Source organism: Danio rerio, chromosome 6, assembly GCF_049306965.1.
Source record: "Danio rerio strain Tuebingen ecotype United States chromosome 6, GRCz12tu, whole genome shotgun sequence".
NCBI classification, from domain to species: Eukaryota; Metazoa; Chordata; class Actinopteri; order Cypriniformes; family Danionidae; genus Danio; species Danio rerio.
This window is the reverse complement of record NC_133181.1, coordinates 34,604,324-34,625,211: the sequence shown is the minus strand read 5'-3', so window position 1 is coordinate 34,625,211 and position 20,888 is coordinate 34,604,324. Positions and strand designations below refer to the sequence as shown.

At 35.2% G+C, this 20,888-nt stretch overlaps 2 protein-coding genes and 1 long non-coding RNA gene across 3 annotated transcripts in view; 1 reads left to right on the top strand and 2 right to left on the bottom strand.

Annotated features, from left to right (window-relative positions):
• Window positions 1–526: 526 nt before the first annotated feature.
• LOC137495977 (uncharacterized) lies at window positions 527–5,978 on the bottom strand. The gene is made up of 3 exons (XR_011015997.2): window positions 5,876–5,978; window positions 5,233–5,273; window positions 527–2,528 (listed from the first exon to the last, which is right to left on the bottom strand). It is a non-coding gene; the product is annotated as an uncharacterized lncRNA (long non-coding RNA).
• A 2,369-nt stretch (window positions 5,979–8,347) lies between these two features.
• itgb3bp (integrin subunit beta 3 binding protein) overlaps window positions 8,348–20,888 on the bottom strand; it is a 53,472-nt gene continuing 40,931 nt past the window's right edge. The window contains exon 10 of the transcript XR_012407157.1: window positions 8,348–8,481. The gene's annotated coding sequence lies outside the window, so the exon portion shown is untranslated. The remainder of the gene's footprint in view (window positions 8,482–20,888) is intronic.
• foxd3 (forkhead box D3) lies at window positions 14,195–15,993 on the top strand. The gene has a single exon (NM_131290.2). It carries the CDS (start codon window positions 14,426–14,428, stop codon window positions 15,539–15,541), a length of 1,116 nt encoding a protein of 371 aa, NP_571365.2. The 5' UTR covers window positions 14,195–14,425; the 3' UTR covers window positions 15,542–15,993.

The following is a 20,888-nucleotide window of genomic DNA, read 5'->3' as shown; positions in this document are numbered from 1 at the left end:
AAATGCATTGTTTTAGGCACATTTTGTCTAGTTTTACTCAAAGAATGATTTTCTTTTGAAGTGGATGCTTTACCACAGCAGAATTCTTGTTACGATGTGATAACAGAGACACAAATGAGATAATGACATACCTGAAGGCAGAGACCAGAGTGCAGATGGTACAGTCAATGTTTTTAGTAATAATGTGTCATTTTGAAAAATGCTAAATCTCCCATTGCAAGATGAGAACACCAGTGACAAAAAAGTTAAGATTACTTAATTATCTTTTAGGTAGTTCTTTTACATTTCCCCGAATAATAATTGTAAACAAACAATGGCAAATTAAAATATACAAGTTAAAGTTTTAACTTCTTTTTTCTCTTCAATTACTAAACAATATACTGTAACATAAAAATTTCTGATTAAGATTCATCACAGGATTGTTGTTTGGTATACATGTGGTTGTAAATCATTTTAATTCAACCCTAATATGTTTGTTGAAACCTAATATTCATAGAGAGAACACACTTTTTTCATTAAACACACATTTAATAATAATAAAAAAAACATATACTTTATTTACTATTTTTTCCATCACAATAAATGCATCAATATCATAAGGACAAGGTCATAGGCACAACATTGGTAGAGAAAACAGAAACCTATTTAGACAATATACAATATTACTCTATTATGCAATGCCTTTTATTAAATACAACATATTTGCTGTACATTTGTCTTGCACAATAGTTATTTCTTGTACATATTTAAGGTAATATGTTACCGATTAGTGAAGAGGCAATCAGTTTACCTTATTTAGCAATTTCTTAACATTTTAATCAGCATAGTGATGCCTCCACTCCAAAAACTGAACTACAGTTTCAATTTACTATAATCTTCTATGTGAAGCTGCTTTGACACAATCTACATTGTAAAAGCGCTATACAAATAAAGGTAAATTGAACTGAATTATCATCTACTAAAATAAAACACAATGTAATTGCCCTCCCTTAAATGCCACTGCATTGGCATTAGCCGTTAGTTATTTGGCTAATGTCATAGACTTGAATGACTTTCAGTGGCTTTCTTACAAAAAAATGGCAGATTAAATATTTTTTTATTATGTTTCTTTACAATGTTGAAAAGTTGTCATCTGTAAAGCTGATCAGTTTAATTACTTTACTTAACTAATATACACTTACCAGACACTTTATTAGGTACACCTTACTAGTACCGGGTTGGACCCCCTTTTGCCTTCAGAACTGCCTTAATCCTTCATGGCATAAATTTAACAAGGTACTGAAAATATACCTCAGAGATTTTGCTCCATATTGACATGATAGCATCCCGCAGTTGCTGCAGATGTGTCGACTGCACCTCTATAATGCAAATCTCCTGTTCAACCACATCCCAAAGGTGCTCTATTGGATTGAGTTCTGGTAACTATGGAGGCCATTTGAGTACTGTGAACTCATTGTCATGTTCAAGAAACTAGTCTAAGATGATTCGCGCCTTATGACATGACATGTTATCATGCTGGAAGTAGCCATCAGCAGATGATTACACTGTGGTCATAAAGGGATGGACATGGTCAGCAACAATACTCAGGTAGACTGTGCTGTTGAAATGACACTCAATTGGTACTAATAAGCCCAAAGTGTGCCAATAATATATCCCCCACACCATTACCCCACCACCAGCAGCCTGAACCGCTGATAGGCAGAATGGATCCATGCTTTCATGTTGTTGATGCCAAATTCTGACCCTACCATCCAAATATTGCAGCAGAAATCGAAACTTTCAACCAGGCAACATTTTTCCAATCTTCTATTGTCCAATTTTGGTCAGCCTGTGTGAATTGTAGCCTCAATTTACTGTTCTTAGCTGACTGGAGTGGCACCCAGTGTGATCTTCTGTTGCTGTAGCCCATCTGCCTCAAGGTTGGTTGTGTTGTGCATTCAAAGATGCTCTTCTGCATATCTAACGTAACGAGTAATGAGTGCTTATTTGAGCTACTGTTGCCTTTCTATCTGCTTCAACTAGTCTGGCCCTTCTCTCTGACATCTGCCATCACATGCAATGTATTTGCGCCCACAGAAGTTATTTAGCTACTGTTGCCTATCTATCAGAACTTTCTCTTTTTCGAACCATACTCTGTAAAACCTAGAGATGGTTGTGCGTTAGTAGTTTCTGAAATACTCAGACCAGCCTGTCTGGCACCAACAACCAAGTCACGTAAATCACCTTTCTTTCCCATTCTGATTCTCAGTTTGAACTGCAGCAGATCGTCTTGACCATGTTTACACTCCTAAATGCATTGAGTTGCTGCCATGTGAATGGCTGATTAAAACTTTGCGGTAACGAGCAGTTGGTCAGGTGTACCTAATAAAGTGGTCGGTGAGTGTAAGTGAAAGTACATCACAGTTGCATACATAAAAAGTCACAGATTTCTAGTTCCCAGCATGCATAGTGTCAGACTGTACAATGAGAAGTTTTGTAGAGTTACCATTGTGGAGAAGAGTAGAGTCTGCGGTTAGGTTGAGGATGATCTGAAAGGAAATTAAAATTGCTTATTAAAAGTTTAATGAAATTAGCACATGCTAGTCAGTAGATATTTACAAATGAACCTTTAAGATTTAAATTATTATCATGTTTATTTATGCAAGCAACTTTGAGAAATAATTTATTTGTTACTCTTAAGTTCTAATAACTTCAAATATATATATTTGTGGTGGTAACAGATTAAGCCAAGATTTTAGATTTTTAGATTTTACCAGCCTGATCTTATGAGGAAACGTAAACATTTTACGTTTTGTCAGAAAAGTAGATTTGTATAAATTCATAAAATTTATTTTGATTGAAAATATACTTTTATATTAAATAAAAATTAATAGCAGGCATGCCTCAAACCATCGCAATCTCACTGCAATTTGTAACTTTTTGATTTAGTGGCTAATTTGTATGAAATCGAATGATCTTATTCATACAATTTAGTACAATTTGCTTATCTGCTAATGATGGTTGGGTTTAGGGGTGGGGTTGACTGACACGCCTCCTTTTAAAAATTGTACATTTTTGTATGAATTCCTAAATAAATAATTATGTTTCCTTGTGAGATCCGGATGCCCAAACCCCACTCTCACACCCAATTGTCATTCACTAAAATGAACGAATGAGATCATACTAATGAATATGAATTCATTACCACTAGTGTAAAAAGCTATGATTTGCAGTGAAATTAAGTTAGTTTAACACAAAAGGAATCGGTGTTGGCTTTGCCAAGCATCAAGTTGCCAACATGACCAAACCCACATCCATAATTTCCAAGGAATGCGACGTTTTCACACTTTCAAATCTACAGAAATCGATTTCGACCGAAAAGTCAAGTCTATTGTAACTTTAGAAGGTTTAAAAAAAAGCAAAAAAACAAAGCCGTTATCACTGACAGCAGCAGTGTAAAATTAATTCTAGCTGCCTTCAATTTTTTTGTTGAATCAACCTAACTTTTTTGAGTTATCTCAACTTCATTTATTCATTCATTTTCTTTTCGGCTTTGTCCCTTTATTAGATTGGGGTCACCACAGCGGAATGAACCGCCAACTTATCCAGCATATGTTTTATGCAATGGATGCCCTTCCATCTGCTGGGAACAACTTACATCAATCAAACTGTATAAAAATATTAAGTTAAACTTTGTATAACCTAAAAGATTTTGTTGAAACCTGATGACAATAAGTCAAACTTATTAATGACTTATTACAATAAGTTGAAGTAACATAAAACATTTGTTTTCATGACATTTTGACATATTATTTTTTTCCAAAGTTTGAGTTCTCTTTACGACTTTGCTTTCTATAGCTACTCTCTATAGCTATACTTTCTATCACTTACTCTCATAATAAAGCCAAAAATAACAAAATAAAATTGCAAGGGAGAAAAATTTGCCTAGATTGTTATCCCATAAACATACCATAAATTCAATTGATAATTCTGAAGCTAATAGAAGAATTTATGAGGTCACCAGTGATGCATGAGGCCTCAAACACCAAGAAGAAAAAAAAAAAACACACACATCCGGCACATGCATCAAGAGAAGGCCATTTAGACAGTATTCCTAACAACTGCTTCCATTCTACACTTAAGTATGACAACACAGCAGAACCATACCACCCCCTTTTCTATAAGCTACTAAATTATGTGGAACAAAACAGCATGACACTGCCAACAAAGACTGAAATGTATGTAACTTCCTCAATATTATGCTTCACTAGTTTTCTTTGTGTGAGATGTGTGTCCATACTTTGTACATGGATGAATGGCCCAGTGAGGAATTTAGCTGAGCGCTAAATGAAGTGACTTGTGCCAGGCAAATTTAATATGTGGTTTTCACAGACTAAAGTGGCAGTAGAAGGGGGGCACTATACACTGTTGCCCCAAGGCAGGGTGATAAAGAAGAGCAACAGTGGGAGAAGAAGGAAAGCCTTGCAGCTAAAATTAAAAAGACCAAAAAATGGCAACCTTATCACATTAAAAGCAGACAAGTCCAAAAGGACACCCTAAAATAGTACAATCTGGAACACACAAAGTTGACTATTTTCATTAAAAACTGAAAGCTTTTTTATTTTAAGCTTTGGTCTTTAATTTATATATCAATGGCAAAATGCATTATGCAAAAATGCACTCGTTTTCTGAAGGACTGCATTTTTGGCAGTGTAAACAAAGATCTACTGCACATATACATTTCATGTGCTGTTTATGGGTATAAATGATTGATAAAAACAACATTAGTAGGCTACAGGACTGTGTGTGCATATTTGTAGTGTTATGTTTCTTTACCAAGTTACAACGCCAACTACTGGCCTTACGTGCATTACAGCGCATTTTTAGTTTTCATGGATCATGGGCATCCTTCTGCACTCTAATAAATTCCCAGAATTTTACACCATGTTACTTGCTGCCATGTTAACATGTTATTTTTTTTTTACAGTAAATTACATTAGTGTCACTTTACAGAATTTAACTGTTAAATTTGACAAATTCAGAATTTTATTGTGAAATCAAGACTGGCATCATAATCACAGCAAATTACTGTAAAAATGTCTATTGTTTGCATGTTAGTTATAGGAATTCAAACACTATTAATGTTTTATTCAACATAGAAATGAATACTTTTATGCTAGTAAAGGCACCTTTTTGATATTTAGAAATATTTACAGAATTATTGTTATTATGAAGTACCCCACAGTAACTTACTGTGAATTTACCAGGGTTTCTGCAAGCTCCATCAAGTTGAACTGAAAGACATTTTTGAAACCATTAGGAATGAAATTTTAGACTTATACAGAGCTAAACGCTATGGATTTTTTTATGTATATCACAGTTTAAAAAGATTTTCAGTTCCTCTATCAAAAACTGATTATAATTGAGCACATTTAATAATACAATAATAAAAATAACATTAATTAACAACATTAATAATGGCAGTATCCCAGTATCCTCAGCAGTTAATACAGGGAGAACTTTTAAACAAATGTTATTGTTAGAAAAAATAAATAAACCATTATGGTAAACAGAGTGGAAACTCAAAGTTTTATTAAGATGGATTGTCTGTGATTGGGTGTTGGCCAGATTAGATTGGTTAGCTATGCATGAACAAAGGAAAATTAAGAACTGTTAAAATAAGATTTAAGACCTACAACACAATATTTCTGTGAAGTTAAGACTTTTTAAGGCCTAAAATTTTGTTTTTGAGATTTAAGACCCTGCAGACAACTTGATTTACATACAGTACCGTACTGTGAAAGTAATGCAATTATTAGCCAGTAATTTACTATAAATTTAAGATCAAACATTTTACAGTGGGGCAGTGGATCACAAATTTAGGTTTTTAATGTACCTTTAGTAAACTTTGTTGCCCATCAGTTCTTTTCAGTAGGAATCAGCATTCACCTGTGGGTGAAAAAAGTAATGTGATAATGCTAAAAATAAAAATGAAAATACACACATAGATTAGCACATCAGAAGCTACTTTGGAAACAAATACACATAAAATAAAGATTCTTTATTGCCACCAACATTTTCATTGGGACCCATTCCTGGAACTTGAAAAAAATACATACTTGAATAAATCCTTCGATTTTATTAATATTTCACGTCTATTTCACATTTCTTTGAACTGTGTGTTTTTGGGAGGAAGGGCAAATCCCCCATTTGTAACCTTTATTTATAATAATATAGAACTACTATAAATAATAGAGAGAGAAAAATCTTTTTTTTTTTTGACTCCTGAAAGCCAGATGTCCCCATCCACACATGTATTGATCTGTATTTTTGGGCCTTTCATAAAGATCAAGGCATCGGAGCGGTGAATCCTGGGTGCTGACGCCGGCACACAATTACTGCAGGCCTCTCTGATTGCATTTACCAGATTAAGCACTTTGTAAACATTTGATAACATTCAAAGAAGGGGATCAGTTGTCCCAAATAGAATTACTCGCAGATGCAAGTCATCTGACAGGAATAGTTCTAATTTCTAGTATAGATTGTTTTCATGCAGAATTCTAACATGATAATTAAATCTGCTGTTCTGAGGGCCTTCTCAAGTCAAGTCACATGGTCCCATTAGTCATTTAGCAAGTCCTTTGCTGGGCTATTGAGAGCCGCGGGATTCCAGGGCAAGGTTCTTCACTGCCAAATGACAATTTGCCACAGTGCTTTGATGATTTTATTATGTGTTTAAATAATACAAATAGCCTGATTCCCTACAAGTTCCTGCACTTAATAGAAGACCACTCAACTGGGAACAACATGAAAAACACAGCGCATGGCCATTAGCAGCCATTCACAAAGTTACACCACAAGATTTTTTTTTATACTGAGGCTTAAAAGTGGAGTAAAAGTTGCTTTGAGAGGCGAGTGTTTACAAGGAATGGGTGCAGAATTAAACTGTAACCCTGCCCAATCAAATGTCTTGATCTGCAAACATAACACCAGAAGGGCGTTTAACTAAAGTCTTCAAATTGTCTCGTATAATATTTATTCTATTTCCATTTTTGACCAACAGATGGCATATAGTGAATGAGTGGTGTAATTAATGGTCCATGATATATGTGTGTGAGCAAATTCAAAACTTGCCATAGGTTTGCAGTCAGGGTTGGGGTTAGGGTAAAGCGATATACTGTAATAGCGTTTTTTTATAGTATAAAATACATTTCACCTGGAGAAACCAAAACTAAAAAACAGTGTGTGTGTTGATCCAGAAAGAACAAAATGTGGATGTGTGGATGTTTTTTCTTAAGTTAGTATGTTTTCCCAATCAACACCGACTGAAAGAGTTGAGATCTATTATAAGAATGTCTGTTAGATGAAAATACATCTTTGAATTTTACACTTCTTATAAAAATGAACTGATGTGTGACTCTGTATCACAAAACCAGTCAAAAGTGTCAATTTTTGGAAGATTACACTATAGGGAATGTACAAATACTTTAATGAAACATGTCCATTACGTCCATTACTTAATATCCTAATGATTTTTAAAAGAATCTATATCAATCATTTTGATCAATACAATGTATTTTTGGCTATTGTCAAAAACAAACATACAACTTAAGACTGGATTTGTTGTCCAGGGTGACATACTAAAACTGAAAACAAAGACAAAACCTGCCATTACCTTAATTTATGAAGGTTAATTGCAGAGTTCATTCCTCACTATCATTAAAATCATATCATACAACAAATCATATTAACAATTGTCATAATCATTGCACTTAATCTACAATTACATGTCAATTGTTGTCAAATAAATTTTGTGTGTGCAGAAAATACATTCACAGCACGTTGGTTTTCATTGTTTATCTTTATAATATACTCTTATCAATGGATGAATGGTTTACAGTGTATCAAATAATATCACACCAGATCATTAGGAGCGTCTTATGAAAGACAACTGTAAACGCATAGTCAACCAACAACTCATGTATATCGTTTTTCGATGAAAATTACAACGGTTGCGTTTCATTGCATGTAGACTGACTGGATGGAAAGAAAAACACATCTTTCAGTTAATACATTTAATACAGACAGTCGATGAGTCACGCACGAAAACAGTAATACACAGGTATTTAGATTTAAGAGCAAAGCGTTTTCTATCGATAGGTCCTTACAAATTTAAATATGAAATTATAAAAAATATACGTGATCCTTAATTTTAAGAGCACTAAATGTATAAATATGCGTCATTTACATGAAAAAGAACATAAAGCACGTCTTCGGTTCAACGCAGTCCCTTTGCGAGCCAGTCATAATCACATTCGCAGGCGACTTGTGATCTTTTTAATTATTCTGCACTTAATTTCTGTCTCACCATTCAAAATGCTCGAAACCCCATCTTTATAACCCCAGAAGGCTATAAATTATCCAACTTGGATGAGCGCGACAAGCAGATCTCTTTCATTTGCTGACAAGAGTTGTGCCGGGGATAATTGAATGGACCGCTCTCTGGTGAGGAAAAAAATAAGAGAGTACACTTGTTATCTTGTGAACTTCAACATATAAGATAAAAATCTAGTGAATGTCGGCATGAAAGATGGAATTAACAAGAGATCTTTTTATTGTTCTGGAAGGTCATTAGGCTGCCAATTGGATAATTATGGAAATGCTCTGAATGTTTTCCCCCTTCCGTTATAGGATCTGAGACCCTTCAATCAGCCCATCTCGTGGGAAAGTTCAACCATAACTGCAAGTGTACCAGTAAAATCAAATTAACCAAAAAAAAATTTCATTAGTGTTTATAGCCGGAGGCATTTGTTGAAGAGAAGAAGTTGTGAGACTCTCAAATGGATGAATTATTAGCTAATGACAAGGGCCATAGCCCACCTAAGAGATACACTTGAGCAGACCTAATGAATTGAAGCCATTGATTGCATTGACTCTAGACGTTTATTCGTGCTGGACACACAGCGTTCAGTGAACATCATAATACACAACAACGCTGCGGTTTGCAGTAGCTGTTCCCCAATCTGGATAAAGAAAACATGAAGCAGTCATGGCTTGCCGTTTGAATTATAAAGAATATCAGCGTGAGAACAATTGTATAGTCTTTTTATGATTGTTTAAAAAATTAAATAAAAATAAATTAAAAGCCTCCCATTATTACCAAATTTTATTTGTAAGGGTCACTATGGCTGCACTGTATGAAAAAGAAAATTCAATTAAATTGAAAATTTGAGTTTAATCTCATTGAAAAAAAATAGAATCAAACTAACGTCAGTGTAAGTTCACTGCGTTTTTTTTATAATAATTTGAATATAATCGGTGCAGAATATAACAAATTCGACAGCCTACTATAAACTCAAGTAGAAATTGTAACTGTTTTCTTAAATTCTGAGAAGTACTTAATATATATAAATGTATTGCAGTATGCATATGACGTGAAAATTTTGCATACTTAGATAAAAATATTAAAACGGGGACGGAGGAAATGCGTTTACCTAAAACTTCAATCAACAGCCAATTATATCGAACTACTCACGCAAAATTATGGGACAACCGAGCTTCCAATTGTTATCAATTTGTCTTGGAAGGGTCCCATGTGACACCGCACTCACTAACTGAGATCAGTCCACGTGGTGGCGGCAATTTTCTCAACCTGAGATTTCAACCTGAATAACATGCATTAAAGGTAATTACCTCTAAAGCAGCAATGGATAAAGTGAGTGAGGTAACACTATTGGAAAACATCACTGACTGACGGGTCAGGAACATAACACGTGTATAACAAATAAATCATTAAAAACTTACTTCAGCTAATTTTTCTCCAGTCGTTGACCTAAAGACTTCACATAATTGGCTAAATATTTTGTCCTTTTGTTACATGACAAAACAATGAAAACATTTTTAGGGTCAAATAATACATTAAAGCCAGCTTAATTTTGCCTGATATGTGATATGTCATAAATTTGAAATGCTGCTACTTCTGATGATGGTTGTAAATCTTTAAGATGTAAATTTAACATATGCGTTTTCCAGAAAGCACAACGTGTAGTTTTAATAATAATTGCGTTACGCAGGAAGTTCATGCTAGTAAGACAAACCCCGAATAACACCCTCTCGTCGTGCTAATGTGCTACTTCAGTCTTCATCTGAATAACAAAGAAACGTACAAACCGAGTAACATCACACATGCTTAACTACGCGCATTGGCATGTTAATCTGGATAAAGGTGTCGTTTTTGCAACCATCCTCGACATCTTGCTCTAAATACAACCACATTAACATTTTTTATTTGCCAATGAAAAAACAAGAAACTAATAATAATAACAACATGCTATATATATTATCATGTGTTTTATTAAAAAACGAGCAGAAATGCAGTTAGGTGCCATTGCAATTTTATTCCAGTTGAGTATTGTGTTTTAACAGCTAATAATACAATTTAGCCACACTAAAACAAATTCACACTAAAACAAAGCCATTAAGAAAATAGTTTAGAAAATTGTCAGTTACTTACGTGCTGCCAGTTTTTATTGTACTTCCAGCTTTACAGAAAGAGAAAATGGCAATCTTCAGGACAATCATTATGTATTAGACTATACATATAAATTCGTTAAGACATATATTGCGGTTGTGCGTTTTGTGTGCTGCTCAGAAATTGTAATTAACTAGAAATGAATACTAAAATGGTTAGCAGGGCTTTTTTCACTCAAAACCACACAAACAAATCAATAAATAAAATACAACAAATGTGCATTTCAAAAGAGTGTCAGTATTGATAATGATAGTTTTCGCATGTAAAGCCATGGTGGACATTTTTTAAAGTTCTTCTAATAAATTCATTCAGGATTAATTGCTTTAAAAAATCTCCTATTTTCGTATTCATTCTTTTCAAACGTTGTATTTTTGTGTAGATTATATTTTGACCTGCGGCTGTCATATACTATTTTGTATACCTACAGAATTACGTTATGTTCAACTGAATTTTCCGAGCAAAACACTGATTTCCCGGTTTGGCTGTAATGGTGGGAGCCTGCAGGATGATACTACAAAGGGGACTGTTAAAAATGAGCTGGATCATATTGTTTGACAGAAAGTTGCAGGTTGATAGAGTGGATTCTTCAAGAGGGTGAAAATGGTGAATTCAGAGAGAAAAACGGGAGATCCTGCCTCCTGGTGGGTATAGCCTTGGGGAATCACGGTGTCGACCGTAGAAAATCCAATTAAGGATTGCATTTAAATGAAAAGTCATTTTTTAACCAGAGTATGACGTGGACACTTCCCTCTCTAGATGAGAGGAACAGTTTTCCTGCAAATGGCTCCTTTTTATTAAATCTGACATGCTGATAATGCGGAGTTGATGTAAAATAATTGGCACAATAACCATAATTAAAAGCGCGCTAACAAAGCCATTAATTTATAACAGTTGTACAAGCTTGCCCCAACTGTGCTTGCATAATAAATAATAAAATTAGACAACCAGTTTTAAAAAAACTAGACACTTATACAAACACAATCGATTACATCCGGCTTTTATTTTGGTGCATTTAGATTTTTTTATTTTATTAAAGCATACATTTCACATAAGATTTCAACTAAACGACATAATTTGTCAGGCAGCATGTCGAAATCAAACATCATATTTAGAAAATAATAAAATGACAACAGCAGAAAAAAAACATTTAGCTAAAACAATATAGATTAAAGATTTTTTAAGATCTTGCCATGTCGTTTTTATTCATGTATTACGCACACAATTTAACTGCAGCATTAATATACCCTTCAAATACAGTTGCATTAATGCAAGCAATCCTCTCAGTTCAAGTTCAGTTCCCATCTAGGTTAGCATCTTTTCCTCCCCTGCTCTGCGAATCCCCCTTTTTCCTGAATGGACACATTTCCCATTACGCCCTTCAATTTTCCTTTCTATCTCTTTTATTTCAGCGATTTAATTAGGCATAAATTCGATCCTGCTTTGCTATTTGTGAGCTATTTGTTTCTGACCTTGCTGGGTAATCACATTCAGCCACTGTATCCGCGCCGTCACCTGCTATGCCTCCGTCTCCTAATAGGTTCATGCTGGAAAGAGTTAGCTTATTATTCTAAAAGGTTTTGTCGGGTTAAGCCGTGCATGTGTGCTTAAATGTACATTTCATTAACAAACTGCGAAGGTATAAAGCCGGATTTATGGAGCTTCAAAAGATCACAGAGAGGACGAATTTGATCTCCTTTTGGGCGATATCATCCACGATGTCTTTCAGTGCGCATTGACTCGAGATATATGGTCTTTTACATTTTAAGCTGAAGACAAAACCCTTCATCATTCTACAAAAACCGGCGCTAAAACGCAAGCGAATAACCACATGCATTTTATTAGCACTAATAATTATAATTAACCTCACAATGCGCATCTACAGCAATAAATTAACAAATCTCCGTTGTTTGTAGAATATTTGGCTAAAACGAAATCCTATGTTCTTTGATATATTAACGTTACGTGCACATCAACTATTAAACAATTACGTAATTAGCAGAAGAACAATTTTCCAAAGCAAATATTGGTTTTAGGCAGCGTTGATGCTTCCTCGTCTTCATCCTCTAAGTAGCCCGTATTGATAAACGGGACATCACACGGGCCACTGTCCGCGACCAAGCTCTTTAATACCATTAATAATGACGTGATTCAATTAATCTCATTCATTCGCCATGCAAAAACAGCTTCAAAGATTGTAACACAAGCATGCGTTCCTCGGAGATTTGAAAGGATGGTAAGCAGGCTAAAGGTAAAGGTCGAGGTGAAAGGTGCTGGCCTATTTGCAGATTAAATGTCATCCAACAAAAACAAGTGATGAAAATAAAACATAACCGCTGTTTGATTAGCTTCCTAAATGGACAAAAAAGCTCATTATTTGTTTCCTAATTATAATTATAGGCGGTTTTTATAACCATTATGATCATAATATTAATAATATAATAATAATAATAATAATAATATTTATTTTGATTATTAGGCTATAGATTACAATTTTAATAACTACAAAATCACTGTTTAATAATTCGTTTTGGTAATAGGCTGGTAGCAAATATGCTATTTGAGAGCAGTGCAACAAAGCCTGCATTAAAACACAGAGATGAGCAATTCACTGAAGAAATATCGAGCTTTACAGTTTGCTTCTCACAGTTGAGAAATGTATACAACCTATTTCGTAAACACTAATAGAATGGTAGTGAAAATAATTGATTCGAGCGTTTACATCAATTACACCATCCTTTATTTTCATTACAGCAGAAGCAGAAGCCTATTCCAAGCTGAAGATCAATAACACGTAATATTACTTGTAGTTAAATAGCCTAAGTGACGAATCCAACCACGGAACATTTTTTTTTTTTTGCGCATCGACAAAAACGGGACAATTACATTAATATTTAATCTCACAAAAACCAAAGCATCCAAGTGAAACCCCACAAATAAAACAGTATAATTAAACCTGCAGCTCCTGTGAAGAACCATTTTTTCTCACACGATTCAGGAAACGTTAAGAGTTTACATATTCTCTCTCCGCTTTCTTTTTCTTGAGAATATCCCACATGCGTCGCTCACCTGTGCGCGCGTGAATGGCTCCTATGCATTTGACCGCGCGCTCATTTCCTACTTAATTCATATGTTAACAAGAGCAATGATGAGGGTCGTTAGCACCTCTACAAAGATCTTTATAGAGATTTCTATTGTTTTTGTATTTATTTCACACTTAACAAAATCAGTAATGCGCCTATACTGAGACGCAAGATTGCAACTCGGTTCCAAATGCATTTTTCCAACGACTTTAAAGCACAATATTTGAAAAGCGTTGCTTTAATCATGCATTATTCGAGCACACAATATAAATGACAAGAGATTTCATTAACTTAGCTGTAGACGTTTTCGTTCAGCAGCTTTCATATAATTGGCCTAAGAAAAGTTTAAGTTTGCGTTTAGCGCGGATGAGTTAATGCACGTCAGCTCTGGAGATGATTTCAATCATGCAGGCCGATTTTCTCCCCTCCGCCACCGCTAAATGGTCTATGACGGACGAACAGAGGCGATGTTACTGTTGTTCCCTTTGTTGACAAATCCATGAAACAACTTCAGCTCAGCGGTATAACAGCGCGACCTCTGACGTCAGCGGGTCACGTGACGCGCCTGATAGTATATCTTTAAGTGAAAAGTAATCTATCAGACAGTCCTTAAAGCCTGCTTTTCAAAGCATGTGTCATCTTGACTCTTCGATTCAAAGCCACGCGTAAGTTTTGAGGAAATACAGTGGGAAAAGAGACCCAAGCAAGCCTTCGGACTGGAGAAATATTTTCTAAAGTTGAAGTTTTCCTGACAGGCCGGGACCGACCTGCATTTATAGCCACCGGTCGTCAACTGATCTTACCTTGGGTTGCTCCAGCAGCAAAGTGCGCGGTGATGACCCTGTCTGGAGGCACCAGTGCCAGCAACATGTCCGGTCAGACCGTGCTCACAGCTGACGATGTGGATATCGACGTGGTCGGGGAGGGTGACGAGGGGATGGAGCAGGACAGTGACTGCGAAAGCCAGTGCATGCAGGACCGGGGAGATGAGGTGGAGGAGATCGAGGTGAAGGAGCGCAGCGACAGTCCCTGCGAGAGCAACGCTGACGGAGAGACCAAGGGGGATGCTCAGGAGAGCTCCACCGGTCCCATGCAAAACAAGCCCAAGAGCAGCCTGGTAAAGCCGCCCTACTCGTACATCGCCCTCATCACCATGGCCATCCTCCAGAGCCCGCAGAAGAAGTTGACGCTCAGTGGAATCTGCGAGTTCATCAGCAACCGCTTCCCATACTACCGGGAGAAGTTTCCGGCCTGGCAAAACTCCATTCGCCATAACTTGTCGCTCAACGACTGCTTCGTCAAGATCCCACGGGAACCGGGCAACCCGGGCAAAGGCAACTACTGGACCCTCGACCCCCAGTCGGAAGATATGTTCGACAACGGTAGCTTTCTGAGGAGGAGAAAACGCTTCAAGAGGCATCAGCCGGACATTCTCAGGGACCAGACCGCCCTCATGATGCAGAGTTTTGGGGCATACGGCATTGGGAATCCATATGGACGTCATTATGGAATTCACCCGGCTGCATACACGCACCCTGCCGCTCTGCAGTACCCGTACATTCCCCCTGTGGGTCCGATGCTCCCTCCGGCGGTGCCTCTCTTACCCTCCGCCGAACTGAACAGAAAAGCTTTCAGCTCTCAGCTAAGTCCAAGTCTCCAGTTACAGCTAAATAGCCTGAGCACCGCGTCGATTATCAAATCCGAGCCGTCCAGTCGACCATCATTCAGCATAGAAAACATCATCGGGGTCTCCAGCAGCTCTACGAGCGCACAGACTTTCCTGCGGCCACCCGTGACGGTGCAGTCCGCCTTACTGAGCGCTCAGTCCCTGTCCTTAACCCGGACATCAGCTGCCATCGCGCCCATCCTCAGCGTCCCGTCAAATATCATCTCCGGACAGTTTTTACCGACAGCGTCCACAGCAGCGGTATCGAAATGGCCTTCTCAATGATAATCAAAATATTTTTAGACATATATATATACATATATATATTTTAAAGACGATACAGCACGAACTATAGGCAGCACTGGACAATTCGTCCGCCCCAATGTAGCCATGTAAAGACTTTTGAGAAAAAAAAGAAAATTCATAATCAAAAAGGAATGCTTTCAGTACAGGTAATGTTTGTAAATATTTGTACAAAGAAATTAATTTACATGTCCTTCTTTCTATTTCATTTCGTTGTTTAAACTTATAGTTGAGTGAATCTTATTTTTTCATATTTTGTTTTCATCTTGAAAGATGTGATGTTTCTGCCCTGTTTTCCAATATGAAATATTAAACTGTTCTTATTGAAAGAAGACTGAAAAAAAGTATGTTTATAAAATTTTAAATCTATGTATTATATGTAGCTATATTGTGTTGTAAATCAACTTCATTTGTTAATAAATGAAAACAATCCAGTTCATCTCAAACAATCGATTTTATTAAATCAAAAAATATTTCTAAAATTTCAAGCATATGTAATATGGTATATGATATTGATTTGTAACACCATAACAGCATAATATCAACAGTATTTAATAAAAAAAAATTATCAAAATCATTTCAACATATTGCTTAGCGTGGTTTTAAGAAATGCGCAAATACGGTTTTAACGCAATTAAAGTAGACTTAGCATTATAGTATTTTAGCTTTTATCATCAAAATAAATGTTTAAGCAATTTTGTTTTATGTGCATACAAAACTAAAATAAAAATATAATCGAGGTTTGATATAGTCTACACAATGAAGCTTGCTAGTAAAGTAGGCCTATACTTTATGTATATTACAGCCGTTATTTTCATTACATATTTTATCTAAAAATAGAAATCCATATATACCACAAGAACATTTTAAATTGACTTAAAAATCCTTTGCAAATATAACAGCTTTAATTTCAGAACAGCATCTCCGTCTCAGGAGAATTTTACAAAAAACGATTTATAATCAGCTGTCTTGAACTTGCATGCAAGGCATTTAAAAACTAGTAAAATCTGATCATAATTATACACATAATTCTACATTTAACAACCAACACTAGTCTTACATTTTTTCACAAAATAAGTTATAAAGTAGCAACATTCTTTTGTAAATAAAAGAGGTCAGTATAGCCGCAGAAAAACCCCCGTATCCGTTTACAAGAAAATTAAGGCGACCTAAAATGTTTGGGAAGTTGTTCCAATTAAAGCAACACTCGTTCACAGTTGTGTCAAGCTAATCACTTCTACTCAAACAGCAAATGGTTGGCGGTGTGTGGCAGACAAGGGTTGGGGCTATATTTAAGTGATACCCATGGGAAAAGAAAAAGAACCCTCTTCTTGACTTCACTTTCAGGCTAAAGACGCTGCTGAGATTGACCTCCTGAATTCTAAACAGTGGCCCTATAATCCACAACTGTCCCATTATTTCTGAAATTGAGATAAACGTGTGTAAGCACATTGTTCTAATACCTTTCTGTCACAGTGGACTTTGACAGCTCGTTTCTATACAACAATTTATTTCTGGATTCTCGGTCAAATACTCTTATTCAAATGAGCTCAAAATATGTTGCTGCTGTTCTATTTTTAATTTTACGATATTTTGCACAAACACTGGTAATCACGTTCATCTTATTTCAAGTAAGTATTGATAGGACTAAGTCTGAATTCCCTTGCCGGAATTGTTGTGGAAATTATTTAAAACGGGTAGCGAAAATAAATAGCCCATTAAAAACAAGTTTGTGATAATAACAACAATTTATTAAAATAACAATATTTAATTAACTATAATAATAAACATATTTCAAAAGCAGCATACGATTGTAAGTTTAAAATAACAGACTAATGATGACTGCGAAAATAAATCGTTGTCACAAAAACAAATTAAACGTGCTAGAAATTACACAATTACAGCACATCAAATGATATCGATAATGACGTTAGTATCATTAGTGTATCAGATGGCGTACAGAAATAAATGGCATTTAAAAATAAATCTTTGGCAAATGGGATCACATATCTCGATGTATCAACAGTAGGACTAACCCTGGTCACATCTCTAAAATAAACGTGTTTCTGTGCATCTGTTGCGGGGATAACGATTGCGCACGTGGAGCAGTTATTTGTTATTTATCTTGGACTTGAGATACTGTGAAATTGTTTAGATTCAACGGGTTTTAATAAGGGATCTATTTCGAGGACGGCTGGTGGGAAAGAGCTGACTCTTTAACGAGTGCAAGGTTATAACACATCCCGCTTAATGCCTGAAGTCAGGAGACATGGGCCCATTGTCTACTAACAATAAATAAATAAATTAAATAAATAAATAAATATGAATAAATAACCTACATTCGAGACATTTCACTATATATATTTATACACGATACCTACAAAGTATAATGTCAGGGATCGTCACAGTTCAATAAGAAGCGTCAAGGTTTTATGTTTTTAGCAGTTTTGCCTTGCATTGTATTCTGTCGCGTATCTAGACGTTTAAAAACAACTGTCTCGCAACTTTCTATTTTTCTTGGCCTGTGAAATACAATGGAAAAGCCCTTGCTGGGCATTCTGAAAGTGACAAGTGGTCGGATGTATTTCTGTGTAAACTAAACAACGCTCTGACCTTTGTGGATCCACCTGCTCTCCGCGCTACACAGGTGTAGAAACACCCACCGCCTGTCCCATTGTCTTACACCCATGTCACAGTCTTGCTTTCGTATTAAATGTTATATTAAGACTCTAATGAAACTGAAATCAGCCTTACGGACTGCGAAATTGCGAAATTGTGAACAACTAATTGCTACTAGGCCAAAATATTGGTATATGTTTTACCAATAATTTGGCATAGTTTGGCTGAATATAAACAAACAAAATTAAGTCGAACATTACTACATTTAACTTGTTTATTTAAATTCAACACATAGGCCTATCAATAGTTTGCAACAATTTTGCAGACATATTTTTTCAGTACATATGAAAACATATGGTAATTTTTCAGTAAATGCTTTTGAACCACACTATTGCAACATGTATTATACTGTATATATTTCAGTACCATAATGAACTAATCAACTATAATAAATACTGCAGTACGTTTTTATACAGTAAACTGTAATGTATATAAAATAATTGTAAAATAAAATGGGGTATTGGGTAGTTTGTTTATATCACTATTGTTATATTGTCATATCAACTATATTACTACAATATATTAATTCTATAATTCACTACAGTTTAAAACACTAGTATTTAATATAAAAAGCTATGGTATTTTTTTATGTGAGAGCCTTTTCAAATTAGCGATCAGTAAATGTGGAGAAACATGCAAGCAAGCAAAAAATTTGCCCTGTTTTAAAAAGAAAATACAGTACACTAACCAATTGCATGCAGAACATTGCTAGGAAGCAATGATAAGCCCAGGTATCTCAGAGCACACGGCCTATAGTAAATGTGGATACAGTGGTTACTAAATATTTAAAGGGTGCAGAGACAAAGCAGTAAATGACAAAAATGGCAAACAGGGACATTAACATGTCATTGAGCGGAATGTGACTAATAGGCTCCTTACTGTAATGAAAGTGTCATTGCAAATCAGCACTTGTCCGTGGTTATTATTTATAAATATTTGATGTCCTTACCACAAAGAAGCTGTCATATCCAGCAGCTCTTAAAGTGAAAGAAATGCTTTGATTACACCACTGTTCAGATAAGGCTTATTATCGAAAAGGGAGCAACATCTACAATTCACTCACTGGCAACGATGCAGAAAATGCTCTCTGACCTTTACAAATCACATCTGGGACTCAATGAATGAATGTGAATGATGCTACTGAATCAGTTGATTTAAGTAAATGAACAGGCAATTTATAAACAGGCCAAAGGTATAATAAACTAACAAAAAAACTAGTTTTCCATTTTTTAAACTGTGTCTAATCTAACTTTATTTTCTTTTTTTTTCTTTAATGCCTGGAATATCAAAAGGATCTAATGTTTATGCATGCTCCCTCTTTATGCCGCTGTTCCCTCTTGCACATGAATTCCATTTTTTGTACAATGGCTTTATTTAATACTGAAAAAAGCAATATGTATTATAACTACAACATGTCGTGCAAATATAAAGAATTCAGTAATACTGGCATTGTACAGTGTAATTGTAATTACTTCACATTGACATGATTGCAGAGGTTGTGCAAACATTTCCATATTAGATGCTTTCTATGTTTTCTCAGCGCTGTGACTTATGTTGTTTTCTGTTCTTGGGAGACATGCCAGCGGCACCTCTTTTACCTCTCAGCAGGTGTCTAAATGTTTTAACCCTTGAATATTGTAAAACAAATCCTGCTAAAATACAATTTAACAACATACTAAATATATTTTGCAACTTAGACTCAATAAATAAATATTTTTGAAATCAAAAGTCAATTTTATTATTTATATTTCTAAATCTATTTCAGTGTACAAACATTAATAAAATAATATAATTATCCATTATTTATAATAAAATATTATTTAGAAGAATTGCATTTAGAGTAATATGCACAGCTATACAACAACAAGCCAAAAATATTTTTCTGCCAATCTTAGGCTGATATTTCATTAATCATTAGCCAATTGCAAATATTGTTAATGCTTTTTCCAAATATAAACTGTAATTTAGAAAATGTTTTTGTAATTTTCTTACTATTTCTTATTTTTTTGCCCATTTTTGTAACAATATGTTTTAAATACATTTGAAATATATTTCTTCCTGTAATTTCTGTGAACAGAGACAGATCATTTAGAAACAGGTGATAAAAATGTCCACTACATCCCTCAGAATAACTAGCAATAGTTTTCTGGCTGCAGTTCATTCAACGGCCACCGCTGCCGCTACTAAAAGTTTGTTTTAAGTTTTATATTAAATGCATTTATATAAAACAACAACAATTATTTATAAATGAAAAACAGCTTGTTATTGGAAAAATTTAAGAAGTTACCTCCAAAGTTGAATTTATATGGTGAATGATAGTGGGTTTTATACGGTGCTATATTTGAACGAATTAAACAGTTTTTAAATAATTCATAATTAACGTTAGTCAAAACGCAGTTCATTAGCGTATTTACCTTGTGATGGTCCATAAGTAAGCCCTTTATAGCATCCCATTCAGGATATAATCTGGCAAAACCTTTGCTTACTGAACTTCGGTGTTCGTTTGGACTCAGAATGACGTATTATAGCAACATTTTCATGTTTCGATTATACCATTGTTCAAAATTGCTACTCAAACACAGTGATGCATCTAATCACAAAACACTGAGCCTGAATCAATCAATTCAACCGCCGTGCTAACGTCTGATGT

Bases quoted from the DNA above. Each gene is read 5' to 3' on its own strand.
- foxd3 (NM_131290.2), top strand. From the start codon at position 14,426: ATGACCCTGTCTGGAGGCACCAGTGCCAGCAACATGTCCGGTCAGACC.